The sequence below is a fragment of the Perca flavescens genome, chromosome 5 (genome assembly GCF_004354835.1).
Source record: "Perca flavescens isolate YP-PL-M2 chromosome 5, PFLA_1.0, whole genome shotgun sequence".
Taxonomy (NCBI): Eukaryota; Metazoa; Chordata; class Actinopteri; order Perciformes; family Percidae; genus Perca; species Perca flavescens.
Genome location: NC_041335.1, coordinates 7,545,765 through 7,563,207, shown reverse-complemented (window position 1 = coordinate 7,563,207; position 17,443 = coordinate 7,545,765). Strand labels below are relative to the sequence as shown.

Below are 17,443 nucleotides of genomic sequence, written 5' to 3'. Positions count from 1 at the left end.
GTTGCACGACTAAAACAACCTTTGAAGATGTGTCCACCAAAACAAGTTCCTTCCAGAGACTATTTTGCAGCGGCACCGGGGCTCTGTCCAATCACCATGACGATTGTGATTGGTTTAAAGACGTGCCAGTAAACAAGAGCACATTTTTCTCATATCCCGGAATGTTGTGTGGACTAGCTAGAACCTCTAGCGCTGTGGAGGAAGGCCTGGCAAAACGTGACTACTTAGACAATAATTCATGGGAAAATAGGGTCCAGGTTAAGAAAAACGAAATTACCCTTTAAATAATTCTATTCCTTATTTTGGCTTTATATGATGACTTATTTATAAAAATTTTAATTTAAATCACAAAATTGATTTAAGAAGGCTTTTAGATTTAACTTTTTGTATCAGTGTCATATTCTATCAAACTTTTTGTTTTTATGGACAACCCAAAAACATAATGCCTCTGGCAGTGGCTATCACTGGCATGGAATATGCTCCTTCATCCCATTCTCATGAACTATCTCAGAAACGCCTTAGGGAATTTCCTCAAATCTGAACATACACTTGGATTTAAGGATGAACTAATTTGATTTTGGTGGTCATAAGTCAAGGTCACTGTGACCTTAAAAAATATTTTTTGGCAATAACACAAGAATTTATATGCTAATTATGATCAAACTTCACACAAATGTCTAGGATAAAGTGATGAAAAAGGTCAACTCTGTGTGTGTGTGTGTGTGTGTGTGTGTGTGTGTGTGTGTGTGTGTGTGTGTGTGTGTGTGTGTGTGTGTGTTAGCGTCTCCGGAGTGGCACAACAGCTGTGGCGGTGTTGATTCAAGGACAGGAGCTGACTGTGGCCTGGCTGGGAGACTCTCAAGCAATGCTGGTCAGAAAGGGACAAGTTGTTATACTCATGGACCCCCATAAACCAGACAGAGAGGTAGGGTTACACACACACACACACACCGAGCTCTCTGCTACATGGAATCCAAAAAGTAAAGGGACTATACACAAGGTCAATTCACAGGAATATAGTGTATTATAAACCCATTTATAATGTGTTATAATCTAATTATAGTGCTGTATAAGTATATTTATAAGCACTCCTACATATTCATAATGCTTTATAATTATAATCTTAACACATTATAAAGCATTTTTATAATGAGTAATAAATCAAGTCATCTTTATTTACAGTACAGGCCAAACGTTTGGACACACCTTCTCATTCAATGCGTTTTCTTTATTTTCATGACTATTTACATTGTAGATTCTCACTGAAGGCATCAAAACTATGAATGAACACACATGAAATTATGTACTTAACAAAAAAGTGTGAAATAACTGAAAACATGTCTTATATTTTAGATTCCTCAAAGTAGCCACCCTTTGCTTTATTGATAGCACTGCAAACCCTTGGTGTTCTCTCAATGAGCTTCATGAGGTAGTCACCTGAAATGGTTTTCACTTCATAGGTGTGCCTTGTCAGGGTTAATTAGTGGAATTTTTTCCCTTCTTAATGGGGTTGGGACCATCAGTTGTGTTGTGCAGAAGTCAGGTTGATACACAGCCGACAGCCCTATTGGACAACTATTAGAATTCATATTATGGCAAGAACCAATCAGCTAAGTAAAGAGAAACGAGTGGCCATCATTACTTTAACAAATGAAGGTCAGTCAGTCCGGAAAATTGCGAAAACTGTGAATGTGTCCACAACTGCAGTCGCAAAAACCATCAAGTGCTACAACAAAACTGGCTCACATGAGGACCGCCCCAGAAAAGGAAGACCAAGAGTCACCTCTGCTGCTGAGGATAAGTTCATCTGAGTCACCAGCCTCAGAAATCGCAAGTTAACAGCAGCTAATATTAGAGACCAGATGAATGCCACACAGAGTTCTAGCATCTCTAAAACAACTATTAAGAGGAGACTGCGCAAATCAGGCCTTCATGGTCAAGTAGCTGCTAGGAAACCACTGCTAAGGAGAGGCAACAAGTAGAAGAGATTTGTTTGGGCCAAGAAACACAAGGAATGGACATTAGACCAGTGGAAATCTTGCTTTGGTCTGATGTGTCAAAATTTGAGATCTTTGGTTCCAACCGCCGTGTCTTTGTGCGACGCAGAAAAGGTGAATGGATGTATTCTACATGCCTGGTTCCCACTGTGAAGCATGGAAGAGGAGGTGTGATGGTGTGGGGGTACTTTGCTGGTTACGCTGTTGGCGATTTATTCAAAATTGAAGGCATACTGAACCAGCATGGTTACCACAGCATCCTGCAGCGATGCCATCCGGTTTGCATTTAGTTGGACCATCATTTATTTTTCAACAGGACAATGACCCCAAACACGCCTCCAGGCTGTGTAAGGGCTATTTGACCAAGAAGGAGAGTGATGGAGTGCTGCGCCAGATGATCTGGCCTCCACAGTCACCGGGCCTGAACCCAATCGAGATTTGGGGTGAGCTGGACCGCAGAGTAAAGGCAAAAGGGCCAACAAGTGCTAAGCATCTCTGGGAACTCCTTGAAGACTGTTAGAAAACCATTTCATGTGACTACCTCTTGAAGCTCATCAAGAGAATGCCAAGAGTGTGCAAAGCAGTTATTTCACACTTTTTTGTTAAGTACATAATTCCACATGTGTTCATTCATAGTTTTGATGCCTTCAGTGAGAATCTACAATGTTAATAGTCATGAAAATAAAGGAAATGCATTAAATGAGAAGGTGTTTCCAAACTTTTGGCCTGTATTGTATATAGCACATTTAAAACAAAATAAGATGACCCAAAGTGCTTTACAACCAGGGCAGATTGAGTATGCCTTGATACATAGCTAAACAACAGCAGGCTACATAAATAAAAAAGAACATAACTAACACAACATCACAAATGTTGTGTTTGGTAAAACCAGTGTCAAAAAAAGAAGTTAGAAGAGTGAATTAATTCAGCAATAGATTAAAAAGCAGTATAGGGAATTAAAAGACAGATTAGGAGGTGGCTTGACAGAAGCCAGGCAGACTCAGACGTCCGTTCAAGGCTTTAAAAACAAACAGCCGGATTTTAAAATCAATTCTATACTTCACTGGTAGCCAATGCAGGTGAGACAGAACAGGAGTGATGTGTTGCCTTCTCTTTGTGCCAGTTAGAAGTCTAGCAGCTGCATTTTGAACTAATTAGAATCTGTACAGGGTGAAGTATACTCCACCCTGTACGGTCAAGGTCAATTATCATAATACTGTCCCGTGCCGTCGTCAGTCTGGGGGGGCTGTCGGCCTTCATTTTGGCCGACCTGACATGTTCAGTCGGAGGCAGGGCAGTTGTGACTCACCCGGAAATGGCAAGCAGAATAAGCCTGAGTCTCTCAAAATCTGACAAAAATCTTTTAAACTGACCTTTGTTGAGCTGAAATGAAGACAGATTAAGCAACTGCATGGCCTATTTCTCGCTTAAAATGTTTTCAGAAAAACAGTCTCTCAGTGCCTCACTGGTCTCCTTAGACCATTTCCTCACATACCTTATGGTTGGGGGTTGTTTATTCACCAAAGATATGTAAACAGGCAAAGGATGAACCATTTTGTAATCTGAGCGGCTGAGCGGGGGTAGGGGTGAAGAGCTGTATGCATCCTTTGTGTTTGCATACAGCAGATCCAATATATTATTGTTCCTGGTTTGGCATTTAACATACTGGGTGAAGGTGGGGTGTGTTGAGGACAGGGAAGCATGATTAAAGTCTCCGGAGATGAGGCGGAGGGACTGTTTCCGCAGCTGTGATACGACAGTGTGTAGGAGCTCACATGCAGCTGTAGCATTGGCCAAAGGGGTAACAGTTATCGCGATGACGTGCAAAAACTCGCTTGGCACTGCAGCATTGCTCTTTAACACTGATGTGCCCGTGGTTACACCATCTCTCATTTACAAACATTGCTATTCCCCCACCCTTCCTCTTAACACTCTCCTTTGCTCTCCTGTCCACTCTTACAAGTTGAAATCCGTCCAGTATAACCAGTGAGTCCGAACTATTGTCGTAATGGCTGTTATCAGTTGCTTAATTAGTGGTATAAGGTACAATGATGCATGCTGATAATGATTCAGAAAATTATATTGCAACTTGAAGTTATTTAACTAGAGTGTAATGCAATGCCTGAACATGTTATCATTTAGTGTTATTTTGTTGTTATCCTACAGTATAGTTCCATTCCTATCAAACCTCCCAGCATGATTATATCTGGAATGAAGAAGTGACTTAGTGAATATTCCACCCGGATCTTGCCAGGACTGCTAAAAACATAGAAATGAAATGGATAGAAAAGCCATTGAACTGTTTCCCGTGGTCATTTGATTGGTACACAACAAAATGGCGATTGTTGTTAGTTGTCATAGTGACAATACGTGTCACTAAACTGTGTCGCAGCTCACTGGGAGGACAGCTGCCCGACACAGCTCGGGAGGTCTTGTCGGAGCTGCGTGGAGTGAGGAGGAGGGCCAGTTAGACCCAGCGGCAGTGGGTCAGCGGACCGCTAACGCTAGACCCAGCCCAATGTTCAGCTCATTTTCTGTAACCGATGTAGCATAAAAGCACGTTGGAACCAGCAAGCCAGCCAGCCAACCAGCTAACATTAGGTTGCTAACTCCGACTTAACGACGCCACATCGTTCACAGAAAACAAGCCGAATAAAGCTGTCACTTGTGGCGATAGCAATGTGCTTTTTGTGGATGAAGCATTAAGTTAATTTGACTCATTTAACGGCTGGCTCTCTGCCTTCTTCTGCTTGTTGTCCATTACTGCAAAATCAGCTCCGTGACTTTCCGGAAGTTGGCTTATTATCGGAAGTTTATACGTTACCATAGCAGTGGTACACATAAAAATGGCTGCTGCTCTGACCATTCTGCTACGTTGATTTGAATGGAAATGGCCTTTCCATCCATTTTATTTCTATGGCTGTAAACTTCTAGAAAAGTATGCACTTATCACAACAAACTGTCCCAGGAACAGTAAAAATGTAGGGGTTACATTAGTGTTGAAAGGGAATAAAGTTTGGGGGAAACATTACATTAGTGAAATGTAAATGTACCTTACCAGTACTTATTGTCTGTTATAATCTGTTATTACAAGTGTTACCATTTCGGTAACACTTGAAGCCTGTCTCTATAATGCATTACACACACATTTATAATGTTATAATCTGCTTATAGCACTGTATAAGTATAGTTATAAGCAAGCTCTCTGTAACATTTTCTATGAAGCCGGTCTCTATAATGCATTAAAAAACACATTTATAATGTGTTATAATCTGCTTATAGAGCTGTATAAGTATAATTATAAGCGAGCTCTCTGCTACATGGAAACAAATAGTAAAGTTCAGAAAATATACACAAGTCAGTTCACAGAAATATTGCAGAATGTATTTTATAACATATTTGACCCAGTTATTGTTTGTCTATTAAAGTTGTGTCACGACAAGGGAGTTCCGTTTGTGCACTATACACTATAATATCAGGAATGTTATTTATGTGACTCATTTGAACAAAACACTAACGTTTCTAAATTGACAAATTATTTTATAGGTTTATGTGCGCAGTGAGATGGAAGGTTGTATGTTGACTGTTGAACTGAAAGACGCACTGTGCACGGGAGAGATGGAGGGACAAATAAAAATGCTGAGGGGGGACTCATTGTAGTTCTTTCGTGTGAATGTGATAATGTAATTATTATTTGCACCGTGAATATATTTACATTTTAATTTACATGAAATAAAATGTTTCAAGCATTTGATTTTGAGTTAATGGCCCATCAGCGATAACAAAAGACATTGGGCATCGACATTGGCAGTTATAGTACCCCTGACGGTGCTAAATTTTAAAAAAGAAAATGTGGACGGTGGATCTGATTCATGCTGATGTGAAGATTGGTTCATATGGATTATAAAAAGTAAATAATTCATATTTGGAAAAGTAAGAGACTTTAAAGTGTTAAATTTGAGAACGGAATTTGGTGTGGTGTTTTTTTTTTTTTACCTTGTAAGGCTATTTTTTTAAATAGGTAAATTATTTCGGTTGTACTGTTCAGTAACTAGTAAAATAGTAAACCAACAAAAAATAATTGTGATGAGATTGTGGATTATGATTCTGCCTGAGAAAATAGTGATATATTTTTGCCATATCGCCCACCCCCTACTGCTGTGGTTCTTCATTTAAACACTGGTGGTCAATGTGATAAGCTGACTAATGTCAGTCACATGGCATGTGGAGTTAAAATAAAAAATAAACGTGAAGATAGTTACAACAAATTACTGCACATCTTCAGATAAAATAAATAGTAGTAAGGTGGTCCATGGTAAAGTTGTTCTCTGTTGTCCTTTACTGTCCAGGATGAGAAACAGAGAATTGAGGATCTTGGTGGCTGTATCACCTTCATGGGTTGTTGGCGTGTTAATGGCACCTATGCTGTTTCCAGAGCAATTGGTAAGTCATCATTTTTATTTTGGGCTTAATTCAGTGCATTCTTACAATTGGCCTCCACTAAAGATAGAACACACCAATTTGAAACAGGCTGACATCTTTTTGAATTTATTAAAAGGATAGCCCCTGGAGATGTGACATCTAATTTTCGAGGTGGTCCTTTAAACACTAATTCAAAATTATAAAACACATACAAACAGAATAGCGTTACATAACACACACACACACATACAGACACAGATGCTTACCCTCTGTCACCCACACCACAGCTGTTATACATGAAAATTAGATACAATAATAATAAATCAATTGCATCAGATTAAAGAGCAATTGAAGCAGTTTGTATTTAGCAAAAAGAAACATGCGATCATTAGTACATTCAAGTTAAAAGCATGAACAGGTTGTTTTAAGATGACAAAATAAAGATGTCCTGAAGCAGTGGTAAGTGGGAATAGATTGGAAATGGAAATAACAGTCATTAACATAAAGATAAACAAAACAGTAAGTCATTAATAAAAATAGAAAAAAGGATGGGTCACAAGGTTGAACCTTGTGGAACACCCTTTTCAACAATGAACAGTCTATGTTTAGGTTTATTTCTTTATTTGATCAGGGACAATGTACAAAAAACATTAGTCTAAAAAAGAAGAGATGTCATGTGCCAGGTTATAGCAAAAAATGCTAATTTCCACCCGCAGTCCCTGGACAGGTTGATGTTATACTTACAAAAGTTCATAAAATATATACACAATAATACATGAAAGCATTACTTCACTCACATCATAAAAACACTCTCCGCTTCAGGAATCTATCACTCACTCACTCACTCACAGTTTACATCATTCATATCACAGTCATTCAGTGCGTACAGGTTTGCTTTGATAATAACCACTGTTTGGTCAGGTGTGTAAAAGTACTATAATTTGTGCATGAAATAATTCCGTTTGGAAGAGTGTTCCAAAGGCTCGCTGCTTTATAAGAGAACGATTGTTGACCATATGTGGTTCTACGTCTTGGAACGCTGCACTCACCTCTTACTGTCGACCATGTGGCTCTAGAAATTTTCTCTGAATTTAATGTGACAAATTTTCTCAAAGGGGGAGCAGCGATATTATGGATAATTTTAAATACAACAGAAATTTGATTATATTTAATAAGGTTTTCAAAACTCAAAATGTTATATTTACTTTGTACTTTACAGTGATGACACTGCCGAGACTTTTTATCATGAATTTTTATGGCCCTTTTATATAATGATTCAACTAATTTTAACGATGTTTTACATGCCTAAGACCACCTAGACATGCAATACAGAAGATGTGGAACAATCATAGTATTGAGGTATATGTTTGAGGCTTCCGTAGTTAATGAATTTCTAATATGTTTATAATTCATCAAATTAAATTTCAATTTATTACCAATTTTTTTATGTGACTTTTAAAACCAAGGTTCGAATCAAGTACTAGACCTAAATATTTTATTTCATTTACATTTTTAATTTTTTGTCCATTTACTTGAATTTCTTGAGTTAGTTGTAATTTATGTTTATTTGAAAAAATCATTGAGACCGTTTTATCAACGTTTGCGGTCAGACAGGACGTCTGCAACCATACTGCAAGTTTTTGCATCTCTTTTTATAATTTGTCAGTAACCTCCAGCTCGTTATCCCCAAAAGTGAAGATCACCGTATCATCAGCACACATGATTACGTCAACTTCCGAACACACTCTAGGGAGGTCATTTATATAGATGCTAAAAAGCAAGGGTCCCAAAATAGACCCTTGCGGCACTCCCATCTCGCAGATTGGATGTTATTCACTTGTACACACTGATGTTGGTCGCTCAAATGAGATCTTATCCAGTTTTGAGTGTGCTCAGAGAGACTATATTGATTTAATTTCCTGTAAAGTATCCGGTGATTGACAGTATCAAAAGCTTTACGCAGATCAAGGAATACTGCTCCCACCACCCTTCCCTGATCCACATTTGCCCTGACAGTTTCCAGGAATTAACAACAGGCAAAGTCTGTTGAGTATTTACGTCTGAAACCAAATTGCATTGGATTTAAGAGATTGTGAGTCAAAGTGGGTGGTAAGTTGCTCCGCCACAGTCTTCTCGAGCACTTTTGACACAGCTGGGACGATGCTTATTGGACGATATGTCTATGTCTTGTTTGTTTCCTGACTTAAATATAGGGGTGACAATCGCAGGTTTTAGGGCTGCTGGAAAAATACCCTCATTGATTGATCATTGTTGTCAACGGATCAGAGAAGATGTCCTTATGTTGTTTCAAAAAAGAAGTATCAAGTCCATAAATATCTTTTGCTTTGCTGCTGTTTAGCATCAATAATTTTTCCATTAATATTGAGACGAATATTCTCACATTTTGACTTTTCCAATCAATTTATCAATAGTTTTCCATATTATTCTACTATTACCTTGTGCATTTCTAATGATTTCAAGAAAAAAACTAGCTTTGGCCTTTCTAAGCTCAGCTGTAACTTTATTTCTTTGACTTGTAAAGGCAAATCGATCCGTTTTTTTAGTCCTGATTTTAGAATTATTTAGTTTTTAGCGCCACATCTCGCTTTTTCATCATATCCCAAATAATTTTGTTGAACCATGGCAAATTTCTTTTTGCATGTCGCTTTATTTGCTTATTTTTTGTATATTTGGTTAAGATGTCATTTACAGCCAACATAAGATCATGACAGCCTTGTTCACAAGATTTTTTCTCCAATATATGTCTGCCCACTTGTCTATCACTGAATGTGATAGACATTTTACTATTCATTGGAATTTCTGGAATCTGGCGGTCTCCCAGTTTGTTTTAGGAAAGGTGCAGCAGCACCTTTTGAGCGACTGCCTTCCTCCGCCATTTTTAAATGGAGTCTGGTGGTGAGACCGGGTTGCAGCACCAGTCAGACTGAGAATGTTAAAAAACAACACACTGACATCTATTATGAAGATAAGCATTTAACTAGAGCATTTTGATTCAAACCAGTAGAATAAAGCTTATAGAGCCTTGGAAAGATCAATACAAATGGCACCTGTTAGTTGGCTTTTATCAAAGGATGAGGACACATCATTTGTGAGTTTTAGAAGAGCAGTGGTGGTAAAGAAATTTGGTCTAAAACCTGATTTAGATGGAGATAAAATATTGAACCGATTGATATAATTCGATAATAGATTAATGGTAACACTTTACAATAAGGGTACATTAATTAGCATTAGTTAATGCATTAATTAGAATTAACTAACCGTTATTAAGAGTTGGATAAATTGTTTAAATAACATGTATTAACAATGCTCATGTTAACTAAGGTATTAATTGATGCTTTATTTACCATTAGTTGATGGCTTAACTAACTATTAATCACAATTAACTAAGGTGTCTATTATACCATTAGTTAATGCAGTAACAAGCCTTGACTAACCGTTTATAGCAGTTAACTAACATTAGGTAATGTACTTAAAAGCCTAAACTAGAAAAAAAATCTAAATTAAAGCTGCGAGCAGCAATGGACGGGCCCTCGCGCCTTTGCGTGTGTTTAGACGCCGTTCCTTGCGACCGTGCATTTGCGCGACACTCAGACACCGCAAATCGGCACCAATGAAAAGGGAACTCCCCGCCGAGTTCAACGATACCTCACACAAGACTCTACATCATATGGTTCAGTAGCTGTGAAAAGGGGCGTGGCTAATGCATAGGGGGCGGGTCAAACCATCACCAATTAAAAAGGAAGTCTCTGCTGAGTTCAATGATACCTCACATAAGACTCTACCTTAGATGGGTAAGCATGTATGAAAGTGGGCGTGGCTTGAACAAAGGGGGTGGGCCAAACCATCACCAATGAAGAAGGAAGTCTCTGCTGAGTTGGATGTATGAAGTTTTTTGTACATCTTGACATGTTACATATGTGTACCAAGTTTCGTGAGTCTACGTTAAACGCACTGCAGGGGCTCAATTTTCTTAACTTTCTAGGGGGCGCTAGCGAGCCATTTTTGTGCGCCTATTCCCGAAACCCTTAAAATACGTACACTTTCACCAGACTTGATGCGACCGCCAAATTTGGTGAGTTTTTGAATATATTAAGCCCCTCAAAAAGCCAATTCATTTGACGGGAAAATAATAATAGAATAATTCCTTCAGTTTCAATAGGGCCTTTGCCGCTGTCGGCGCTCGGGCCCTAATTAAAGCTGCGAGCAGCAATGGACGGGCCCTCGCGCCTCTGCGCGTGTCGGGGTGCTCAGGCACTCAGACGCCGCAAACCGTCACCAATGAAAAGGGAACTCCCCGCCGAGTTCAGCGATACCTCACACAAGACTCTACGTCATACGGTTCATTAGCTGTGAAAGGGGGTGTGGCTAAAGCATAGGGGGCGGGTCTGACCATCACCAATTAAAAATGAAGCCTCTGCTGAGATGAAGTATACCTCACACATGACTCTACCTTAAATGGGTCAGCATGTATGAAAGGGGCGTGGCTTGAACATAGGGGGCGGGCCAAACCATCATCAATGAAGAAGGAAGTCTCTGCTGAGTTCAGTGATACCTCACACAAGGGTATACCTTAAACGGTTCAAATGTTATGAAAGGGGCGTGGCTTGAACATAGGGGGCGGGCCAAACCATCATCAATGAAGAAGGAAGTCTCTGCTGAGTTCAGTGATACCTCACACAAGGGTATACCTTAAACGGTTCAAATGTTATGAAAGGGGGCGTGGCTTATGCATAGTTACAACAACTTCTTTGTTCATCGCTAAACATTCAAAATGGCCGCCACGCCCACACCGTCTGACGAAAACTTTTTCTTTTAATAACTTTTCATCGTTAAGGTGTTGGGATGGTACAGACCAAGTTTGAAGGCAATCGGATGAAATCTCTAGGAAGAGTTCGTTAAAGTATAGCACCTTGACTTTTAGGCCTACTTCCTGTTGCCACCAGGGGGCGCTATGATTTTAAGTAAATATCGGCCTTTATTTGTCCTCAGGGTTGGACTCTTATGAATCCTGAAAAGTTTCAAGGTAATCGGACAACGTACACTCGAGTTACACCCACTTCCTGTTTCAGCGGCGAAACGCACAAAATGGCCGCCCTGCCACGGCCACGCCCTATGACGAAAAGTTTTTCTTTTAACAACTTTTCATCTTTAACATCTTAAGATGGCACAGACCGAGTTTGAAGTTGATCGGATGAAATCTCTAGGAGGAGTTTGTTAAAGTACGACATGTGGAAATGGCCAAAATCGCACTAATTTTGAAGATTTAATTCAAAATAGCGGACTTCCTGTTGGGTTTAGGGTATGGCTCTAATGTAGTTTTTTGTACATCTTGACATGTTAAATATGTGTACCAAGTTTCGTGAGTCTACGTTAAACGCACTGCAGGGGCTCAATTTTCTTAACTTTCTAGGGGGCGCCAGCGAGCCATTTTTGTGCGCCTATTCCCGAAACCCTTAAAATACGTAAATGTTCACCAGACTTGATACGACCGCCAAATTTGGTGAGTTTTTGAATATGTTAAGCCCCTCAAAAAGCCAATTCATTTGACGGGAAAAGAAACAATAATTCCTTCAGTTTCAATAAGGCCTTCGCCGCTGTCGGTGCTCGGGCCCTAATTACACCAAAAAGCATTAGGGAAATAATTTACAACAAAAGATGTCTTGAAGTAACTCAAAGATGTGATTGATCTTTGTGAACCAGGCAAGCTATTCCAATCAAAGGAGGCTTTACATTTAAATGAACACCTGCCACTTTCTTTGGAAATGTGAGGCACATTAAAGGATAGGTATTTGGTGTGTCTTAAGCTATAACTTGTTTGGTAAGTATTGTTCAAGTAGGGTGAATAGTTAAGATATACAGTATGCATTTGAAAATGATCTGGAACCGGTGAAACTGTCTCCTAGCATTATGTGACAGGATATTCAATGAGTAATACAGGACACAATGATGTGTTCTGTAGGGGCATTTCAACACAAATCTACAAATACTATTAAAGACAACAGTCAAAGACTTAAGGTTGGTCTCAGTAGTGTTCTGATATACTGCATCAACGTAGTCTATAATTGGAAATAATAGTTGCTTCACAATTCTTAACCTGATCTGCTGTGTAAAACAATTGCTACAACGGTACAGCATCCTTAGATGTAGTTTAACTTCCTTACAATAGAATACAATTCATGTGTGCTTTAAAGGAGAGTTGAGAGTCAAGCCAGAGGCCCAGGTATTTGTATTCATCAACTCTCCCAAGAGGGGTGCCATCTAAGAAGTTAATTAACAGGTTAGGCTGATTCAAGGTAGCAGATCTTGTTGGGAAAAGCATGCAGTATTATTTTTTCTTGTTAGGAGGTCATTACATTGGAACCATTGTTGAATGGTATCGAAATCAGATTGAAGATTGTTCTGTATCTTAGATATCATAGTATCAGAAGTCTCTTGCTTATTTATGTCTATAAACCACACCAAAGTATCGGGAGGCATGGCTCACGTATGTGATGATGACAGGACGTCGTTATGTGCACTTGCATAACTGCAGGGTAAACCAAAACTAACCTTGGTCTGGACATACAGGTGTGAAAAGGCCCTTAGGCTGTAAGTACTGCATGAAACTTGGCATGTATCATTGTTATATATATAAAACCCGGGTAAGTCTTATAGGTCAGTTCTTTTAACATGAAATTAGCAGAATTGTTAAATTATTTTTCCACTACTGCAAGAGAATCAGTTTTATTGACCATGCAATCAAGATAATACATTTTTTTAAGCTAGAAAGCCGTGCAGATTTTGAACAGCTCACCCGGAGACTGAAGGCAGGACACATTCAGAAACCGTATCTCACTCAAAACAGCATGGATGGATTTTTTTCAAAGTTTGTATGCATGTGCACCAGAGACACAAAATAACACCCCAAATCCCAGAAAAAGTTATTTTTTCATAATATGGGCACTTTAAGACTGTGACAAATAAAATTGACTGAATCAAAATAAGAATAAATAGAATATTGGAGGTATGTATGCACAACAAGGTATGTTGCAACTATACAGAGTGTTATTATAGCTGGAGAAATTATAACCAATATAAGTATATATAATTTATATATAATATAATGTCCAGTTGCACATTTTTCAACAGGATGTATTATGTGCAATAAGAGATAATTAGGTGAGAGAAGTCTGTCTTTACAAAGTGTCCATTATATTCTTCACTGACAGTCCCTGGACATGGAAACAGGATTGACTTTAATAGTACTATGCATGGAGAGGGGGCAATGTCATGTTTATTTAACAAGTGTCCATTATTGCTCCATGCTTTTAACTGGGTTAGCTGGCACTTTTGAGCTTGGGCCCTAATAAATAGTGAATTTGAAAGGTGGTAGTAAATGTTCAGTGTAGGTTTCAGTTTTTCTATGAATAAATGCTCCAGCTCCTCAAGACTAACATTTGAGTGTGTGGTTCATAATTGGCGAATTTAATTATTTTATTTTTGTACTGCAATTTAAACTGCAATTTGCAAAAGAATGACATCTCTTGGTCAGGTTCTCTGGTGTAAGATTAGTAAGATAGCCTGTGACTTGTGATATTAATACTAACCAAACAATCTGCATGTTGGTTTAATTAATAAACCATTAGGATTGAGTTAGTGTATTGCAGTGCTGCTCCGTTTAGCTAAAGCTACTAACCACACATCCACATTCCTCCTCCAGGTGACTTTGACCAGAAGCCCTATGTGTCTGGAGAAGCAGACTGCTCAACAACCCAGCTGTGCGGAGACGAGGACTATGTGCTGCTGGCGTGTGATGGCTTTTTTGATGCAGTCAAACCTTCAGAGGTCCCTCATATGGTCTTGGATGCACTCCATCTGTCTTGTGACCCCGAGGGCAGGGCAGACGCTCTGCTGGAACAGTCTGAGGAAACTGCTGGACTGAGAGTCGCTCAACAGTTGGTAGGTCACGCTGAGGCAGCCGGTTCTAGTGATAACATCACAGTGATGCTGGTGTTTCTGCGACCACCGCAGCAGCTGCTGGCTCAAAACTCCAGTACAGGACCTGCACAAGCTACTCAAGACTCTTTGCAAGATGCACCACAGCAGTAAAGAAGGAGGTTTGCTGCCCCAACATTACTGTGCCAAGCTACTGCCTGACTCAGCATTTTCTTTTTCATTCCCAAGCTGTCAGACATCCTGCAGACTGACAAAGCTCATTTAACCTAACAAAACACATGAACATAGCAGGCTTTAGTCCCATTATGTCACTGCTTTGGAGGAAAAGTGTTGATTCAACTGTATTTAAAAAGATCATTGGAAAAGGTTTGTTAGATTATGCAGGGCTAGTGAGCTGTGGTGGGTGTGCCCCTCCTGAGTCCCTTGAATGCGTCCTCCTGCTGTGTCAATTAGTTTGTGATTATTTGAATGTTAAAGGATAAACCCCATTGTGTGTGTGTGTGTGTGTGTGTTTAAGTGATTTCTCCCAATGCCTCGAAAATGCCTTTTTTCTGTGCAGTGGTTACTTTCAGTGTTCCCAGAGGAAAATTTAATTTTTCTACTAGCTATTGTCAACTTTAGTTTATAAAATGCCTATAAGCCTTCAAGAACTGATATCAGTTGATCTGTAATGCCAAGCAGTATGACTATTGAGAGCATTTTGCATTGTGCACCGTGCAGGAAATGATTTGGATTAAGTCACTACATTTTGCAACCAATATGAAACTGATACAGTTTGTTTCTAATTCTAATTAGTTGAATCTCTAATTCTGGGCTTTATCAATGAAGAACAAAATTACATAGGTATCACAGAGAGGCATCAGTGTTTTTGTTTTAAAACTAATGTGACAAAACTAACTACATAGCCTTGGCATGTAAATGGTAAAAGTGTTAATGTGGAACATGTTGCTTGTTTACTGGATCACACTCCGACAGTATTTTTATTTATATTCTTTAATAGTTCTTAATCACATCTTATATTATAGATGTATGTTGTAATGATTTTGTAATATTCTGTATCACTGACAAGGTAATATTTGGTATCAACAGCTGAATTAAAAGCAATGAGAATAAAAACAGAAAACAATGTGTGTTAATATTTTAAACCAATGTGAATAGATTTTTAAAAAAAACGTTTGTTTGCACAGGTTAAGGTTATGGGGTAAGTAGGTTACCTAATATATAACACAACTAATAACAAGTACAAACATTGATATAATAAATTGTAAAGTTTGATGAAACAGGACCTGATTGGGTGCAAGGATGTTTTTGGGGAGGTACATTTTGGAGATATACTCGTTCTAAACGCTTTTCTCTGGGCCAGTAGGCTATTCCGTTGTACAGTCTGGATGGAAACAAGCTTTACATCAACTTCTTGAGCCGTCTGGAGCACCTTACACATGATTCTGACATAGAAACTTACTTTATAAGAGATTCTTGAAGGAAATGACTGTAAAGCTATTTTAGCGATGGAAATGAGCTGTACACGCCGCAAGAAGCTGTATTCTCTATACAGCTTCAACTTCTTGAGCCGTCTGGAGCACCTTACACATGATTCTGAAACAGAAACATCTTTATAGGAGTTTCTTAAAGGAAATTACTGTAAAGCTATTTTAGCGATGGAAACAAGCTTTACACGCAGCAATGAGCTGTTTGGAGCACATTGTACATGATTCTGAAACAGAAACATCTTTGAACATGATTCTGACATTGAAACTTCCTTTATAAAAGATTTGTGAAGGAAATGACTGACAAGCTATTTCAGATATGGAAACAAGCTTTACACGCCTCAAGAAGTCGTTTGGAGCACCATACACATGATTCTGACATAGAAACTTCCTTCATAAGAGATTCTTGAAGGAAATGACTATAATGCTATTTTAGTGATGGAAACAAGCTCTACACGCCGAAAGAAGCTGTTTAGATAACCTTGAACATGATTCTGACATTGAAACTTCCTTTATAAGAGATTCGTGAAGGATATTTCTGACAAGCTATTTCAGATATGGAAATAAGCTTTACACGCCTCACAAAGTCGTTTGGAGCACCTTACACATGATTCTGACATAGAAACTTCCTGCATAAGAGATTCTTGAAGGAAATTACTGTAATGCTATTTTAGTGATGGAAACAAGCTTTACAGAAGCTGTTTAGAGACCCTTGAACATGATTCTGAAACAGAAACATCTGTTATGATAGATTCTTGACGGAAATGACTGTAATGCTATTTTAGTGATGGAAACAAGGTTTACACGCCGCAAGAAGCTGTTTAGCACCTTGAACATGATCCTTAAACAGCAAAATCTTTAGAGGAGTTTCTTGAAGGAAATGACTGTAAAGCTATTTTAGCGATGAAAAACAAGCTGTACACGCCGCAAGAAGCTGTTTAGAGCACCTTGAACATGATTCTGACATAGAAACTTCCTTTATAAGAGATTCTTGAAGGAAATGACTGTAATGCTATTTTAGTGATGAAAACAATCTTTACACGCCGCAAGAAGCTGTTTAGATAACCTTGAACATGATTCTGACATTGAAACTTCCTTTATAAGAGATTCGTGAAGGATATTTCAGACAAGCTATTTCAGATATGGAAATAAGCTTTACACGCCTCACAAAGTCGTTTGGAGCACCTTACACATGATTCTGACATAGAAACTTCCTGCATAAGAGATTCTTGAAGGAAATGACTGTAATGCTATTTTAGTGATGGAAACAAGCTTTACAGAAGCTGTTTAGAGACCCTTGAACATGATTCTGAAACAGAAACATCTGTTATGATAGATTCTTGACGGAAATGACTGTAATGCTATTTTAGTGATGGAAACAAGGTTTAGAAGCTGTTTAGCACCTTGAACATGATCCTTAAACAGCAAAATCTTTAGAGGAGTTTCTTGAAGGAAATGACTGTAAAGCTATTTTAGCGATGAAAAACAAGCTGTACACGCCGCAAGAAGCTGTTTAGAGCACCTTGAACATGATTCTGACATAGAAACTTCCTTTATAAGAGATTCTTGAAGGAAATGACT

General features: G+C 38.7%; 1 protein-coding gene across 1 annotated transcript in view; it reads left to right on the top strand.

Annotated features, from left to right (window-relative positions):
- LOC114555711 (protein phosphatase 1F) overlaps positions 1-15,490 on the top strand; it is a 75,580-nt gene extending 60,090 nt beyond the window's left edge. Inside the window, exons 6-8 of the mRNA XM_028578309.1 lie at positions 782-925; positions 6,347-6,440; positions 14,140-15,490. Of these exons, the coding sequence (XP_028434110.1) occupies positions 782-925; positions 6,347-6,440; positions 14,140-14,528 (627 nt within the window). The 3' untranslated portion in view covers positions 14,529-15,490. The remainder of the gene's footprint in view (positions 1-781; positions 926-6,346; positions 6,441-14,139) is intronic.
- Positions 15,491-17,443: the final 1,953 nt, after the last annotated feature.